The following is a 16,770-nucleotide window of genomic DNA, read 5'->3' on the forward strand; positions in this document are numbered from 1 at the left end:
TGTTTAATAAATATGAATCTTTGAGTAAAATATATATTTATCAGTCTAGTATAAATAGGGAGGAACGCAATACCAATTTCATTTTTAATAATTCCTTCATATGAAAAAACGTTACCTAGGATGAAAATTTTTGTCCTGCATTTTTTTTTTTGCTGTAATCTCTGTCCTGCCTTTTTATTTTTCACTCTGTTCGGTCCTGCCTTTTTTTTTTTTTAGTTTATCCTGACCTAAATTGTCGTCCTGACTTTTTTTTTGCATGTGTCTCATCCTGCCTTTTTTTTTTACTTAAAACTCCTGTCCTGCCTATTTTTTTCAAATTTCATCCTAGCCCCCCCATAAAAATCAAATGGTAGCTCCCTTATTTTGTACATTTGATGAATATTCTAAAAAGGCAATGGTGCACATCATTTATGTGTAGTTATATTATTATGTAAACACATATAATGTTATGCACATCATTTTTGACGAGTGTACACATCAATACACAAAATATAGTACGCTTGTTTATTTTTACTTTTTTTGAAATTTTAGACATTCAGTGACATTTAAATCTGACCTTTGCACCATAATTTCGAATGGGTTACACATTTATACGAAGGTATATATACACATCATATTTTTAACATTTTAATTAAAAGACAGGACAAGTGATTTTACATATAATATAAACTTTATAGATATTTTGTGCTTATACATGTAAAAAGGACACATAAGGAATAAAAAATGGGAGGGAAAAATGTGGTTATAGCTATGGATGGAAGCGAACATTCCAAATTTGCATTTAAATGTAAGTATATTATTTAAAACATTTTTTGTGTAAACGTTTCGTTTTATTTTATTTTGCAGCATACTAGTGCAAGCTTCATGTATTAAAATCATACATTCAATTTGATTGTATATATATATATATATATCACTTGTCACAATGTGCATAGTACATGTGGTAGGAACTGCACATATGGTATTTGTAATCTAGTACTGTTAAACATGACCTCGAACTTGCATTTAAAAACATTGCATTATAATCCATAAGGAATAAAAAATGGGAGGGAAAAATGTGGTTATAGCTATGGATGGAAGCGAACATTCCAAATTTGCATTTAAATGTAAGTATATTATTTAAAACATTTTTTGTGTAAACGTTTCGTTTTATTTTATTTTGCAGCATACTAGTGCAAGCTTCATGTATTAAAATCATACATTTATTGTATATATATATCACTTGTCACAATGTGCATAGTACATGTGGTAGGAACTGCACATATGGTACTTGTAATCTAGTAGTATTAAACATGACCTCGAACTTGTATTTAAAAACATTGCATTATAATCCTTAGTGGAATAGCTGATACGCAATTGTTTAAAACTCAAATATTTTATCAGGTTTCACATAAAAATGGTAGTTGATAATTATATTCGCGCATCAAACCGATAAAGCGACGATATCAATCATGTATTCTCAATCCTTAGAATAAAAATGTACAATAATTCGAAGGGTATTTAACGTTTCTTGAAGTTAATATCTTCCACAAACAACATATATAAGTTCACTAAAATGGGAAGGTGGTGAATACATGGAATACCATGAAAAGGAAGAGGAGGAGGAGGAGCGAAATAAATACTACAGTAGTTATACCTCAGAGTTATACCGTTGTTCAAGAGTCATAAATCGGTTTAGCGAAAACAAATCCGGGTTACAAACCCCCCCTCCCCCCCCCCCCCAAAAAAAAAGAGTAAACCAAATCACCAACAGAATAACAGAAACACTGAACTGCGACCAAAACAAACGCCAACACACATAGAAACAGACTATCTATAACAACTGCCATATTCCTGACTTCGTACAGAACAAATCTCTCAAAGCTCTCCTTCACTTGATATGAGGAAGCAGCTATCCCCTCAACTAATGTTTTGTTGAGATGAACCGTATGTAAATAAATATGTCAGTCCGAAGTCATTGAAGAGCTTGTTATTTAGTTCGTGTTGAAGTCGTTTGTTACTGTCTGCCATTAAGTTTATTGTTGATAAAAAAAATCTCATTTTGTCATTTCTTAAAGCTTGATATAAGTGTATACGTATAGTTGTTGATATATTTGTCCTTCCGAGTTCGATCTCTGTTAGATATTTGTCGCATGAAACCATAGTACCTATAGCGTAGGAATATATATGAAATATGCATTTGCAAATTAAATGATGATTGCATCCATTGCATACACTCGGCCATTGGACCTTTCTTTGATAAAAAAGAAAACATTAAGTACAAAATGATTGATAATGGATGAATTATGTTTGAGTTCTCTTTATTTGTAGGCATATAGGGAGCATTTTTTGTCTCCAAGTTTCGATAATGAAAATGCTAGTGTTTGTGGTCAGGGTTTTGTTTTATCATTTTCCTCCTTTAGATGTTCGTTTTTCGAATCTTGACGCTGAGACAAAAAGAAGTATTCTCAAATCTACAGTTTCCATAGAAGTTGCAGTACGTACACCTTATTAGGTCCGAGACCACAATTTTCGTCCTTTAGTCCCTAGTGTTGACAGTGGGTTACTTGCCATTAATTTTTATACCTCTTTTATATTTATTTCTCCATGTTTAATGCCTCAAATTGCAAGAAAGGGGATGAAAGTACACTGTAAAAAATTGTAAAAATTGGGTTCAGAATTTTAAAGGAAAGTAGTGATTTGGTCCAGCTGAAAAGTTGAAAATTAGCACTTCGGAAGCTGTCAAAAGATTTCAAGACGCCCTAAACATAAAACTGTCCATATTTGGAGTTAGAGCTGATGAAGTTTTCTATAATTTTGATATAGTTTGTTCCAAAAGTAGTGCAACACTCTGAAATAATTTCATTGAGAAAGTGCAGGTGGGATTTTTTTAATTTTTATTTATCTTCTAAACGAAATGCACTACGAAATAATTGTGGTCTCGGACCTAATATATCATATGAAACTTAGGTCAAATATACTTCATGTGTATATAATGACATGATCGTCTTAGTTTAAACATATTCGTATTAACAGTGGATTGGAAAACAAGTTATTACAACTTATAATAAGCCCTTTCAACTTTGCTCGTGTGAGTACTGCCTTAAATTGGCATTAGCCTGATCTTTTTCGAAATCTTCAATGGTGACTTTTACGTATAGATATATTGCTCTCTCTTTACAAGGGACATCCATGTATCGTCCCCCTTCTAACGGACTATCATCGTTTCTTAAGTCAATAATTGAAAATGGTATCAAGGGGAAGCCTAGATTTTCTCAGCGGAATAGGGATCGAACCAGGAACCGTAGTGTTTGCAGTCCAATGCGCTAATCACTACACCACGATCGTCTAATTAAAAGAAAATTTACATGTTGACGTATCGACTAAGTGCTCATGCCTTACATTTGAACATTGTTTATTGACCGAAATATGCATCCCAAGACCATAGTAATAACTAAATGTTTACGAATACAACGGTTTTCGTGGCAAGCAGGAATGCATGTACAACTTGTATTGATGTGTTGCCTAAAAAGGTGCGCATCAGTTGTCCCGCTTGTTCGTTTCTGTTCTCTAATATGGTAAATAAGTTGTTAAGCATATATGATATATATATGGTTATATCCTTTAAATTTGATAATCAACCATGTACTCCTAAGATGAAACCGCGGATATCGTGTGTGCATACGATTATGTGTCCATTTAGACCATCTAATGTTTTCTTGACCAAGACGACATACGCAGTTACTTTTCACAGGTTTTAATTTTATTAAAAAAAACCTGTTAACTTCGAAGATGAAATTTTTACCATGTTATTCATATGTAATTTTGATACCTTTTAACATCTTTGTATCATATCCATAAAACGATATATTTATTACGTACTCATGTTAAAAATGGAAACTGCAAACAGACAAACCCATGAAACCTGTGCAACATGAACTAAAAAGTTTTATTTCATATCAGTTGAGAATAAAATTCTCTTATTGGATGAAAAGGGGTCACATGACATTCGTTATTCTTCAATAATAAATTCCATCGGTCGTTAACAAAACAAAACGGACTAGAAAACCAGTCGTTAACTGATTTTTACATGATATTGACCGGTGGGGCGTGGTTTTCGTCTAGATCTGTTAATGACCGTTGGGAAGTGGTTTCTCTGTTAATGACCGATGGGGCGTGGTTTCTCTGTTTAGAGAGATGTCCCTTTGATAAAATATTTTTCAATATATTATTTAAGTTCTTGAATTGCATTACCTTATGTTTTGGTAAATTATAAAATTATAGAGAACTTTATGGTAAATGTATACGTGTATTTTAAAACAGGCAATTTATGTTTAAGAAATTCATAACATGTTTGGATTGCTATCTGCACAACAGTTCATTTAAACTTTGAAACTGAGCGGACTGTTACAGTACATAACATGAAGTGTTTTTTTTTTATTTTTCCATTTTCCACAGGTTTAGAAAAGAAATGAATCTCGAATTGCAAAAGAGGGACGAAAGATACCAAAGGGACAGTCAAACTCATAAATCTAAAACAAACTGACAACGTCATGGCAAAAAATGAAAAAGACAAACAAACAACAGCACACACGACACAACATAGAAAACTTAAGAATAAACAACACGAACCCCACCAAAAAACTAGGGGTGATCTCAGGTGCTCCGGAAGGGTAAGCAGATCCTGCTCCACATGCGGCACCCGTCGTGTTGCTTATGTGATAACAAATCCGGTAAATAGTCTAATTCGGTAGGTCACATTCATGAAAGGGAAGGGAATTGTAGTTACGACGTAAGGAACATATCCGATATCATTTGTGAAACGGTTATTCCATAACGGTCAACCAACTCGTGATGGCGTCCGTAAAATTTACGAAGGGATGATTTCAACTTCACCATTTGGAACTCTTGGTTTAATAGCTTCCTTGTGAGCAGCAACCCTCTAGCCAGAAAATCATGATAGGAAATGCAAGCACGGGAATATCGTATCAATTGGGAGATATATACCCCGTATTTTTTCCAAAAAAGGTTTTGATTTTATATACAAGTCTTTTCATTTTTTTAAACGTTTCCAGATACACTCTTTAATTTTGGTATGTTAACACTGGCATATTTGTCAAAACAATATAGTGAATCTTGATGCATACCCTATGTTTTTAACAATGAAGATGTGACCTGTACATTAGATTTATTATATTCAATTACTTAAATTTATCAAAATCATTTAGAGGAAATGTAACTTAAAATGCGACGGGTTCCTTGTGGAAGAACTTTATGACAATAACAATGCATTAATTAATTAAATATTAATTATCTCATTCTATGTAAAATAGGGAAGAAAGATACCAGAGAGAGAGTCAAACTCAAAGATAGAAAATAAACTGACAACGCCATGGCTAAAGCTGCGTAAAATTTTGGTCACTGACGTGATCTCATATGAATAACAAAAATAAAAATAAAAATAGTATTTTTTTATTCGTTTCAGGGTTTGTCGATAATTGTAGAAACGAAGATGACCATATTTACATCGTTCATGCAGTTGAGATGCATATTCCTTCACAAAAGTTCATGTGTAGGTATTGATACGAAAAGGTGTAACTAAAAAAAATTAAATACTACTTTCATTGGTTGAGGTTTTTCGACCCGAGAGGCTCACCAGCTGAAACGTCGGCAAATCTGTGTTGACGTGAATTACCATTGATATGGTCATAATTATAAATTACTTGTAACTGTTTACAAGACTTTGATTTTTACGGAAAAAAAGAAGTATTTTTCAACCCAAGGATTGCCTTAAAAACCTTTCGGAATTTAGGTTCATCAATGGACTTAAACTTCGTAATTCATCTTGACTGATTTACTCTTTTGATTTGAGCATCACTGGTGAGTCTGTTGTAGATGAAATGTACGTCTAGCGTTTAAACTCTCAACCATTGTATTTACATGATCTATAAAGAGTATATTGACATCTATATTACACCACAGGATATGTATTCCAAATTGCAGTAAACAATTCTTTGCAGTGTTCTTTTTTTTCCGATATTACATCCTTATTCTCTTGAATATTGTTAGCTCATTCTTGGCATGATATGTCTATTTAGGAAACGGTGACATAATTTTAAGGACTAAAACAAGTCTTCTTAACGTTTATTTCAGCAAGACACTGTATAAAATATTGAAAAACAAAATAAATACGCAGCCACGTCCTTTCAAAATATTGCCGTTAAATACAGTGTTTCGTGTTAGGAAAGTGCAACGGGTTTAGTACTTTTAAAAAGGAACTTTTGCAACAACTATTTGCACATTTGATCCACTGTAAACAAGAATGTGTCCTCAGTACACGAATGCCCCACTCGCACTATCATTTTCTATGTTCAGTGGACCGTGAAATTGGGGTAAAATCTCTAATTTGGCATTAAAATTAGAAAGATCATATAATAGGGAACAGGTGTACCAAGTTTGAAGTCGATTGGACTTCAACTTCATCAAAAACTACCTCGACCAAAAACTTTAACCCGAAGCGGGACAGACGGACGAACGAACGGACGAACGGACGGACGAACGGACGGACGAACGGACGCACAGACCAGAAAACATAATGCCCCTCTACTATCGTAGGTGGGGCATAAAAAAACTTTCATATTCAAGGTACATGTACATGTATTGGTTTTGTTTTGCCAGTCCATAATATATACGAACAATTTGCAATTAAACACTCAATTAATCATATCCTAAAAAGTTAACTATTCAAAAAAAATTATGAGTCATGTATTAATAAGCAAGACAGGCCGACATTTGGTGTATATTTTCAGATTGTAACACTTTAACATGTTTAAGTTGTATTTATATGTCCATACTCATATTAAATTACCATAAAGTCTTTTTCTTTCGAACATAGCCTCGTATGCATTTGATCCTGATGTACTAGCATCTATGTTGAAGAAAGAAAAAGAACGAGTAACACAAGAATTACAACAATACGGCACATTGCTTAAGGAATCTGGGGTAGGTAATTTTCTGAACAAGTGTTAATTGTTGCTTAAAAAAACAAAGAATATTCTTTAATTCTATCGGTAGATTACTAAGAGTGTATCAAAGTGGGACGAAAGATACCAGAGGGACAGTCAAACTCATAGATTGAAAATAAACTGACAACGCCATGGTTAAAAATAAAAAAGACAAACAGACAAACAATAGTACAAAATACACAACATAGAAAACTAAAGACCAAGCAACAAGAACCCTACCAAAAACTGGGGCTGATCTCTGAAACTGTAAGATTTGCTTTAAACATGTAAAAGGAAATAGCAGATATAATGCAGGATATTGTGCACACTATTCTGAATTATGCCATTTTTGTTCGTTCTATAAATGCATGGATTGTCTCAACTTGATAGTTCTATATCTGTTTACACGTAACTTCGAACAATTTTGCAAATTTAATATTGTGTGTTTGAGACAAGGTATGCGTTTTCAAGAAGTGTAACATATGTTAACATGTGTTCAAATATGTTTAGTAAACCAGGATTTTTCTCCTTTTTTCATAACAACTTTATCTTGAATGTCTTTATGAGTTTTTAACTTTGTTTAGTTTTTTAGTCATTTTAGAATTTTTAACGTTTGAGAAGTTTAATTAAATTTAAATTGATTTATCCCCTTTTTACTTTTTTAACAACATTTAGGGTATTATTCTGTAGAAGTCGTATGAATATCTTCTATCAAAGGAAATACACGATGAATACTTAGTCTTATATATTTAGTATTGTTTGATCTTTCAGGTAAATGGAACAGTTAAAAGCGTCCATACTGCCAATCCAGGAGAAGGTATCGTCAAATCGGCTACAGAACTAGACGCCGCTCTTATTGTAACCGGAACTCGTGGTTTAGGCAACATTCGCCGCACTCTGATAGGAAGTACAAGTGACTACATTCTTCATCATGCGCACGCTCCAGTTATGATTTGTCGACTTCCACATTGATATACCAAATTAAAAAGAGACCCGGTCTTAGTATATTGTATATATTTGTCCAAGCAATTTTGTCCAAGCAATATATACGCCTAAAAAATGACTTGACAATAGTATCGTAACTTCAACGTTTTGAATAAGTCTGCATAACGTTTTGGTTAGATTATGAGGTGAATGACCCTTTTTTTGTTTATATATAGAATTTTATCACAAAAAGATTGGATTGAGACGTCTTTTATATAGAAAACCTTGATGTTATTATTATCAGTAGTACAAAGCATCATCACTTTTTTTCCTATTTTAATTGTTTTACATTAGTCATTTGTTTTACCCTCTATAGCCGTCTGTGAACCAAGTCTTCATTGTAAAGGCCGTACCTATACCTGGTTAGTATTTACACAATGACACTCATACCACATCTTCTTATGTGTAGTAAATTTCATTTTAGTCTTAAACGGTCATTTTGATCTTAACATCATCTGAAAAGTAGAAAACTAGACATTATTTAGTCATGTTTAGTCTTTTATCCAAATGTCAAACTTATCCACCCACTGCGGTTAATTCTGTTTTGTTTGGACCCTTTGCTTGCAGTCAATTAAGTACCGTGACAGTTCGGTAACTTTGCAGACAATTTAGTATATTAGTAACATGAATATTCATAATTTGAACATATGATTGCTTGTCGTAAATTAATTCCGTAGAACTACGTTTTACAAAAGGTCTTCCTGTTGAAGACCAGTAATAGTTGATATAGTTTATTAAGATTTAGGTCGATTATACACTGTGCAAGGCAACAAAAGTATACCGCTGTTGATCAATCATTAATCGATTAAGCGAAAACATAAACCAAAACATAGAGAAACACATCAACTATAAGAGAGAAAACAACGGAACAACAGACACACTGAACTGCACAAACACCAACATACACAGAAATGAACCATTTGTGTATGCACCTGTCCTGATTGATTCAGGGGCATGTCATGCAATTATCGTTTGTTGATGTGGTTCATTGGTGTTTTGTCGTGTGTATATTTAAATTAGATCGTTGGTTTTCCTGTTTTAATTGTGTACACTAATAATTTGGGGTCCCTTATAGCTTGCTCTTTGGTCTGGGTCAAAGCCCTGTGTAAAAGGCCGTACTATGATATGTATTAGTTATTATCAGTTTGGCAACAACCCTCCCTCAGAAGAGGGTTAATTTTACTGTTGTGAAAAGAAAAACCAAGGAGGTCCGATATCACAATTATTTCGTAGTGCATTTCTTTTAGAACATAAGTGAAAATAAAAAAAATCCCACCTTCGCTTTCTCAAAGAAACTTTTACAGTGTGTTGTACTACTTTTAGGACAATTATATCAAAATTATAGAAAATTTCATCGTCTCTAACTCAAAATATGGTCAATTTTATGTTTAGGGCGTCTTGAAATCTTTTGACAGCTTCCGAAGTGCTAATTTTAAACCTTTTTCCAGCTGGACCAAATCACAACAATCCTTTAAAATTTACGACCCAAATTATTTTACGGTGTAATATCACCCCCCCCCCTACTTGCAATTTGAGGCATTTAACATGGAGAAATACATTTTGAAGGGGTTTAAAAATTAATGGCAAGTAACCCACTGTCAACACTAGGGACTATATTTGTGAATAACGAAAATCAAGGAACGACAATGGTGGTCTCGGACCAGGATTTGTATAGTGCTACTATAAAAATCCTTTGAAAAACTTAGAATATTTTATTAAAAAGAGGAGACATACATCATATTTTAAACAAATTGTCTAATTATTTATCAAAGGTAACAGGATTATAATTTAGTACGCCATACGCGCGTTTCGTCTACATAAGACTCCTCAGTGACGCTCTTATCAAATTAGTCAAACAATTGTGCCTAATAAAGATAAGGTAATCTATTCCTGGGATAATAAAATCCTTAGTTTTTCGAAAAAATCAAAGTTTTGTAACAGGAAATTTATTAAATGAAGACCATACAATTGATATTCATGTCAACACTGAAGTGCTGACTATTGGGCTGGTGATACCCTCGGGGACGAAACGTCAACCAACAGTGGCATCGACCTAGTGGTGTAAATAGTTATCAAAGGTACCAGGATTATAATTTAATACGCCATACGCTCGCCCAAATTTTTGAAGTCCAAAAATCCGTAGAACTAGAAATTAAATTTGTGTGGTCTTATATATCTATGGCGTAACTGATATTGTTATTTATCATATATTTAGTAGTAAATACAGTAGTTTTGAATATTTGATAAATAACCTGCTGTTTAAACCGTATCGATTAACTTTAATGCGGTCCCTTCCCACATCCCTTTATTGCATATCTACCCTTTATCACAACCCTACTCGGAGTAAATATATACATGAAGTCCATGTTTTAATTTTTGCAATCTTCTAGTCCTTTCTTTATATCTTTATAAAATAAATTTCCGTAGAAAAGCGCTCATTATGGCAAATGACGTCATTGTTTGCATAATCATGGGCAGATAAACGATCACCAAGGGGGGATTGGGCCATATATATGTCAATATATTGAAAAAAACGGTTAAATAAAAAAGAAATGCTCCACATTTACTTTGAATGGTTGAATTAATTCTTATTTTAATTTAATCACATAAGAAAGACGACGGGTGCCACATGTGGAGCAGGATCTGCTTACCCTTCCGGAGCACCTGAGATCACCCCTAGTTTTTTTTTCATTTTTAGCCATGGCGTTGTCAGTTTGTTTTTTATTTTTATGAGTTTGACTGTCCCTTTGGTATCTTTCGTCCCTCTTTTAAATAAAAATGGAAGCCCAATATGACTATTTTTCTTATGAGAATTAAGAGATGACGAAAACAAAAACCCACTTCATCAACGCATATCATCAATGGAATTAAATTGAGAAAGGAAATGGGGAATGTGTTAAAAAGACAACAACCCGTCCAAAGATCAAAAACACAAATGAAGGCTACCAATTGATCCTTAACACCGATAGAAAAATCTGACTTTTATCGACCGAAACTAATTTGGCATGAGAACTAAAAGGGAAATAGTTGTACAGTATAGGTTTTAAAATTTAATGGGTAAAAATCCTGTCAGAATTTGTATAATAGTTGTAGTGAGTTTGCTGATATTCGATATATTTTCTAGATCATAAGCCCAGTTACCAGCAGTACGAAAGTAAAAAATTTCCCTGAAAAAACTTATAAGTGGTTATAAGATTATAAGAAGTGAATGGTTCTCGTGCTTCCTTCCCGCACCAGGTCCTACTCAGACCGTTAACTGAATATTTTCTTAATTGTTAAAGTAATATATGTTATTCAATTATGCGGGAGTTGGACATTTATACACAGATGTAATATAGTACAATTGCTTATTTCAACTTTTTTGAAATTTTACACGGTCAATGCCATAAAATTGTTAGGGTTGCCGTCAACTGGACAGAACTGGATTTGCATCGGGTACAAATTTATGCTGAAGTATAGATATCTTTTACTAATATGTGAAATATCAGTAAATGCTCATATATACACGTTTACGTTATTATTTGCTCTAACAATGACAGAGGAAGCAAACACAGGAGGGAAAATGTGGTTATAGCTATGGATGGTAGCGAATATTCCAAATTTGCATTTAAATGTAAGTATATCATATAATAGTGTCATAAGTAAACGTTTCTTTTTAATTTATTTTACACCATTTTATTGTCAGCTTTTACATGTTCATATAAGTAGTAATGCATTGGTTCCACATATATGAAAGCAAATGAACATATGAAATTTATAATGTAAGACCTCAAACATAACTTGTTGCTAATGTTATTGTGTTTAAAACAGTTCATCATAAGACTTTGGTTACTACCTGATACACAGTTGTTGAAACTCATATGTTATTCCGGGCATCAGGTTGCACAATAAAATAAATAATCTGTATGTGGTTGATTCGGTACATGCATCAGATTTACGTAAAATTTGATAAAAGTTATAAAATTTGCATTCATCTTCAGTTATCCTCGGAATAAAAGATTGAAAAATTGTCAACTCGAAGGTTATTCAATGTTTCTAAAAGTTAATACCCTCAAATAAAAACAAATAATTTCAACACGGTATAACATGAACGGGGGGAGGGAGGGAATACAAATTTGTGGTTAAACATGTTAAAGCTATCCTTCTTTCCACCATATGTTACTGTATATGATTGGTGAAACATGTGTTGCATGCACAGAAGCTGCTATCCTTACATCTCATTTTGCTGGAATGACCCGAATGTACTTAATAATATGAAAGTAAATGTTCATTCATTTAGTCAAGCAGGAGCCTGTCAGTTAATTCTTGTAGATGTCATTTGTTGTCTGCAACATTGTGTATTTTTTTATAAATCACGATAAAGAAAATGCAGTCAGGTTCTTATCTTATCATATTCATCTTTTACCTTTCATATTTTAAGTTTGAAGAACAAATAAAGATATCCTCAAATAGATCATCTTAGCTGTATTTGGCAAAACTTTTAGACATTTTGGTTCTCAATGCTCTTCAACTTCGTAATTTATTTGGCTTCTTTAATATTTTTTTGGTTTCGAGCGTTACTGATGAGTCTTTTTTTAGACGAAACGCACGTCTAGCGCAAATATAAAATTTCATTCCTGGTATCTATATGATGAGTTCATTGACAATAATTAGGAATATTTTAGTTGGGATGAGCGGACAACTTTAATTGAACATTGTTTAAGTGTAAAGGTATGCGTTAGTGGTCCAGGTCGTAGTTTCAGTTTTATATTGTGGTAAATAAATTCTCTACTAGCATATATGACAAACAGACATGGTAAGATCCTTCAAATTTGATGATCACCCATCTACCCCTAAGGATAAGCCCTGGATATAATATTATTATGAGTTCATGATTATGTGTCCATTCAGACTGTCTTCGTATCGGTTGACGAAGACTAAATGTACAAATGATTTAATTCTATGTTTTAACTTCGTCCTTCAAAATATGTTTATGTTAAGGATGAAATTTAGACTGTGTTATTCATACGTAATTTAATGACCTTTTAACATCTTTGTATCATATGAAATCGTTTATTTGAAATTGAGTGCATAAAAGCCTATTTACAAATATTATATAATTATGTTCAAAATTGTAATTTAACTTCTCATGTTGCTTCTAGTCCACGCACACTTACCCCTGTGTTTCTAGGTAAATGTAATCATTATCCAGTATTTCTTTACACATATCTAAACCTTATGACATATATGGCCTTGTTTACAGCGATAAATTGATTTGGAATATAGACAACGTTGCGCAAAATTAACAGAGCTGGTTTTATGGCATGATTGGTCTTAGATAGATTTTTAAAAAACATTTCATGTTAAAACATTGAAAACTTGGATTGTTGTAAATTGATTAAGACTTTGAATCTGATTGGCTAATTAATAATATGAAATGTAGGTGCTGGTTTAGCTAACCATCCTCTCCAGGCTTAAAAAAGTAAATCTCAAAATCCTATTATATTTCTCGGTCCAGTTATGCCTATAAACGTTATATGTGCACTGTGGGTGAGTTTTGTGGTACAAAATGTACAACCTATCTGTCAATACCGCATGGTGAATTTATTTACATGTTCCCGCCTTTTAACCGTACATACGTCATAAACGGAAAAATGAAATTGGATTAAATTTAAAAGGAAAATACAATTTAAAAATGAATTATCCTTCCTCAATCATATATTAAAATCATTGAGGAAAACAATAACTCTATAATGATCTGGTAGTTTTCTTCCGAAAGAATGTTATGTTTGAAGATGACAACGTTGCATTTAAAATACATGATTGTCATTCTGTATAAAATTTAATACTTTCGGTCACCAACGTGATCTCACATGAATCACGAAAATAATAAAGAATTTACTTTTGTTTCTCGTTACAGGGTATATCGACAATTGTAGAAAGGCAGATGACAACGTTTACCTCGTCCATGCAGTGGAGATGACTCCCATTTTCTCGACACAACTGCTGTCTTGTAGGTATTTTAATATAGTGTGAAATATGGAGAAAAATCACCTGATGAATCACAAGCACTTGTCTCAGGAAAAGGAACTAAATATTTCCTAGATACATTAATATAACACAGTTGCATACAACAAACGTAGGAAATAATTTTTCTGAGATAAGTGCCTGTGTTATGACTAGACCTATTCAAATACTAACTTCACACTTATTTATAATATATCATTTTGCAATGTGTTACGAGTGTCCATGAACACAATTGCTTTGCTATCCTGTATATCAGATGTGTGCCTGCAGTTTTAATTGTCACTGTTATACAACATAATATGACAATGCTCCATATAAACTGAAACATAAACGGTCTCTGTGTTGTTATTTATTGGACATCAGTAATATTGGATAACAAAATCAATTAACCATATAGTTGAATTCACAGGATAGATATTTCTATCGTTAGGCAAACATAGTAACAAAAATGTACTGAGCTTAGGTTTTCCATACTAATACAACCTTCTTAAAAGTCGCCTTGCAATATTAGAAGGTCACTAAATGAAGGCTTTTATATCTGTTTTATCTGTCAGGAAATATTTTTTGTTTACTTTTTTGTGGTCAATATTAATATGTTTTTTTCATGTTTAAGAATCGTAGACCAGAACCAAGTAGATATACAAGACATTCTTAACCAAAATCGATTTAATCAAGATACTATTTATTTAGCTCATGCAGTTATCATTACTGATAAATCAATATAACGTTTTTACAGCTCCATACTCATATGATCCAGAGGTGCTAGAGAAAATTTTGAAGAAAGAAAAAGACCGCGTAACACAGGAATTACAGCAATTCTCTCAGCTACTTACTGAATATGGGGTACGTATCTTTCTGAAAATATGTTATTAGTAGTCAAAGAAACAAAAAGTATGAAATTTAAAAAAAATAAGAACATTCTTATGTACCTTATTACAAATTATAAACTCTATTATTTGTTTTAAAGCTGTAGTAGTCAAAACCTCTAACGTTCAATATATATAGTGCATGGATTTTGTTGTATACACTATTTACAGTTAGATATATGTTCGTTTGTATAAAAATAGTAAGATCTGGTATGATTGCAAATACGACGATTTTCCTACAGAGTTCAACTGATGTAAAAGGTAGCAAATATCGGTTGCTATACGATCCTTTGCAATGTGCAAAACTTGTTGGAACACTTTTACCTTCACTTTACTTTCATTCCTCTGGGCAGAGGTTTAGAGTCTTTTTGGAATCGTATCACACGCAGTTATGCATACAAAAGTGTCTAAAGAGGCCTCATACATATTACAACGACTGTTTATCCTACTTGATCTCTTTCTGTTTGTTCAGTATAACAAAATATATAATGGGCAAAGGGAAATAACTCTAATATACAAATCAAATCATATAGTGTGATAATTGTTTAATGTAGATCTTCGAACATCCAGCATGTCTCCAAACTAGGTTTGTGTGAAGAATTCATTTCACATACTGCTATAACAATGTTTTCACATTAGAAAATATTCATTCTGCTCTAATGTCTTGGTGACTATTGGTATTTATACCGATAAGATAGTTTGATTGGATGCAATCCATTAATGTGTAAAAACTACATTTTTATATTACATTATCGATTGTATGCATCATGAGGGCTTACTTTAAACTTTCCGTTATTCATTTGTAACTGCGTTTATGATTGTTGCCAAAAACGTATGTTAGAAATGTTAAAAAAAAATTGAGAAGATGTTTTAGCTATTAACTTGTTTGTTTTTATATCGTTAGTTATTGGTATTGTTCGTGTTGCTCAGTCTTTAGTTTACTATGTCGTATTTTATATATACATTTGTATGTTGGACATTTGTTGTTGTATGTTTTCTGTTGCCATAAATGTATCAGTTTGTCACCAACATAGAATTTTAATAACCATATGGTATCTGTTCTCTCTGTTACAAAATCTTCGAACAATGATTTCATTATTAATTAATGGAAATCGGAAATTAAAAAAAAATGTAGATAGATATTTTAGGTTACCAACAATAAATATTCTAAAATGGTTTTTCTCTTTCAGGTTCCTGGAACAGTTAAGAGCGTCCATACTTCTAATCCAGGGGAAGGTATCATAAAAATAGCTGCAGAATTAGATGCCGCGATTATTGTAACTGGGAATCGTGGTTTGGGTAAAATTCAGCGCGCTTTATCAGGAAGTACAAGTGACTATATTCTGAACCATTCCGACGTTCCAGTTTTGAATTGCAGACTTTAATATTGATAGAAACATAAAAAAAATTGTCGCTCTTATATTACAATATTTTCCAAAAAATTTAAAATTAAAATGTTTATCATAAACAAGAACATGAATTGTGTTTTCATAAAGGCACTTGCGTTTTCAAATTGTTATTTCAAAGTTTGTCGCCTATGCATACAGATTGTCTCAGACTACAAACAAGGAATGGAATAAAACTGAAAATCAACATGGAGTTTGATTAATTAATTCTACTTTAAGTGTCCGTTTGGTTGTGTGAGTTGGGAATTTATGCAGTCACGTCCAGTCACTATGGAGACGGTAAATCAAACGTACGACATAGGAATAACCCCAAGCTCTCTGTAGTAAAACAACCATTGAATAAACTTTGTCAGGATTCCAATAAGGAAAAAGTACGTTTTGCAAGGTATTTCCACTCTTTTACACCGACTCCCTTCCATGTTGCAGCCAAATAAGTGTCCGACTTTCTGTCGATGATCGGATCCACTCTGCAAAAACTATGTGTATGAATCTGTTTATGTAATGTTGTCCCGAATGTGCATTAAG

General features: G+C 32.7%; 2 protein-coding genes and 1 long non-coding RNA gene across 4 annotated transcripts in view; all 3 read left to right on the top strand.

Annotated features, from left to right (window-relative positions):
• The window catches only part of LOC139485827 (uncharacterized), a 971,519-nt gene that overhangs the window by 396,974 nt on the left and 557,775 nt on the right, over positions 1 to 16,770 (top strand). The gene's annotated exons all lie outside the window — the stretch shown is intronic.
• LOC139485558 (putative universal stress protein SSP1056) lies at positions 473 to 7,986 on the top strand. Of its 2 annotated transcripts, none has more exons than XM_071270141.1 (4): positions 473 to 787; positions 5,465 to 5,551; positions 6,875 to 6,981; positions 7,755 to 7,986. In XM_071270141.1, exons 1-4 carry the CDS (start codon positions 724 to 726, stop codon positions 7,953 to 7,955), a joined length of 459 nt encoding a protein of 152 aa, XP_071126242.1. In that variant the 5' UTR covers positions 473 to 723; the 3' UTR covers positions 7,956 to 7,986. The 2 variants fall into 2 exon arrangements, with proteins under 2 accessions (XP_071126242.1, XP_071126234.1); XM_071270133.1 differs by lacking the exon at positions 473 to 787 and adding an exon at positions 925 to 1,106.
• Positions 11,341 to 16,265, top strand: LOC139519715 (putative universal stress protein SSP1056). Its single transcript, XM_071311946.1, has 4 exons — positions 11,341 to 11,580; positions 13,867 to 13,959; positions 14,710 to 14,816; positions 16,030 to 16,265. The coding sequence occupies exons 1-4, from the start codon at positions 11,544 to 11,546 to the stop codon at positions 16,222 to 16,224; spliced, it is 432 nt and encodes a 143-aa protein (XP_071168047.1). The 5' UTR covers positions 11,341 to 11,543; the 3' UTR covers positions 16,225 to 16,265.

The sequence above is a fragment of the Mytilus edulis genome, chromosome 1 (assembly GCF_963676685.1).
Source record: "Mytilus edulis chromosome 1, xbMytEdul2.2, whole genome shotgun sequence".
Classification (NCBI taxonomy): Eukaryota; Metazoa; Mollusca; class Bivalvia; order Mytilida; family Mytilidae; genus Mytilus; species Mytilus edulis.

Bases quoted from the DNA above. Each gene is read 5' to 3' on its own strand.
- LOC139485558 (XM_071270141.1), top strand. From the start codon at position 724: ATGGGAGGGAAAAATGTGGTTATAGCTATGGATGGAAGCGAACATTCC. The intron at 5,552-6,874 runs GTAGGTATTGAT...TTTCGAACATAG, and splicing joins TCCTTCACAAAAGTTCATGT to CCTCGTATGCATTTGATCCT. The intron at 6,982-7,754 runs GTAGGTAATTTT...TTGATCTTTCAG, and splicing joins CATTGCTTAAGGAATCTGGG to GTAAATGGAACAGTTAAAAG.
- LOC139519715 (XM_071311946.1), top strand. From the start codon at position 11,544: ATGGATGGTAGCGAATATTCCAAATTTGCATTTAAAT. The intron at 13,960-14,709 runs GTAGGTATTTTA...ACGTTTTTACAG, and splicing joins CTCGACACAACTGCTGTCTT to CTCCATACTCATATGATCCA. The intron at 14,817-16,029 runs GTACGTATCTTT...TTTCTCTTTCAG, and splicing joins AGCTACTTACTGAATATGGG to GTTCCTGGAACAGTTAAGAG.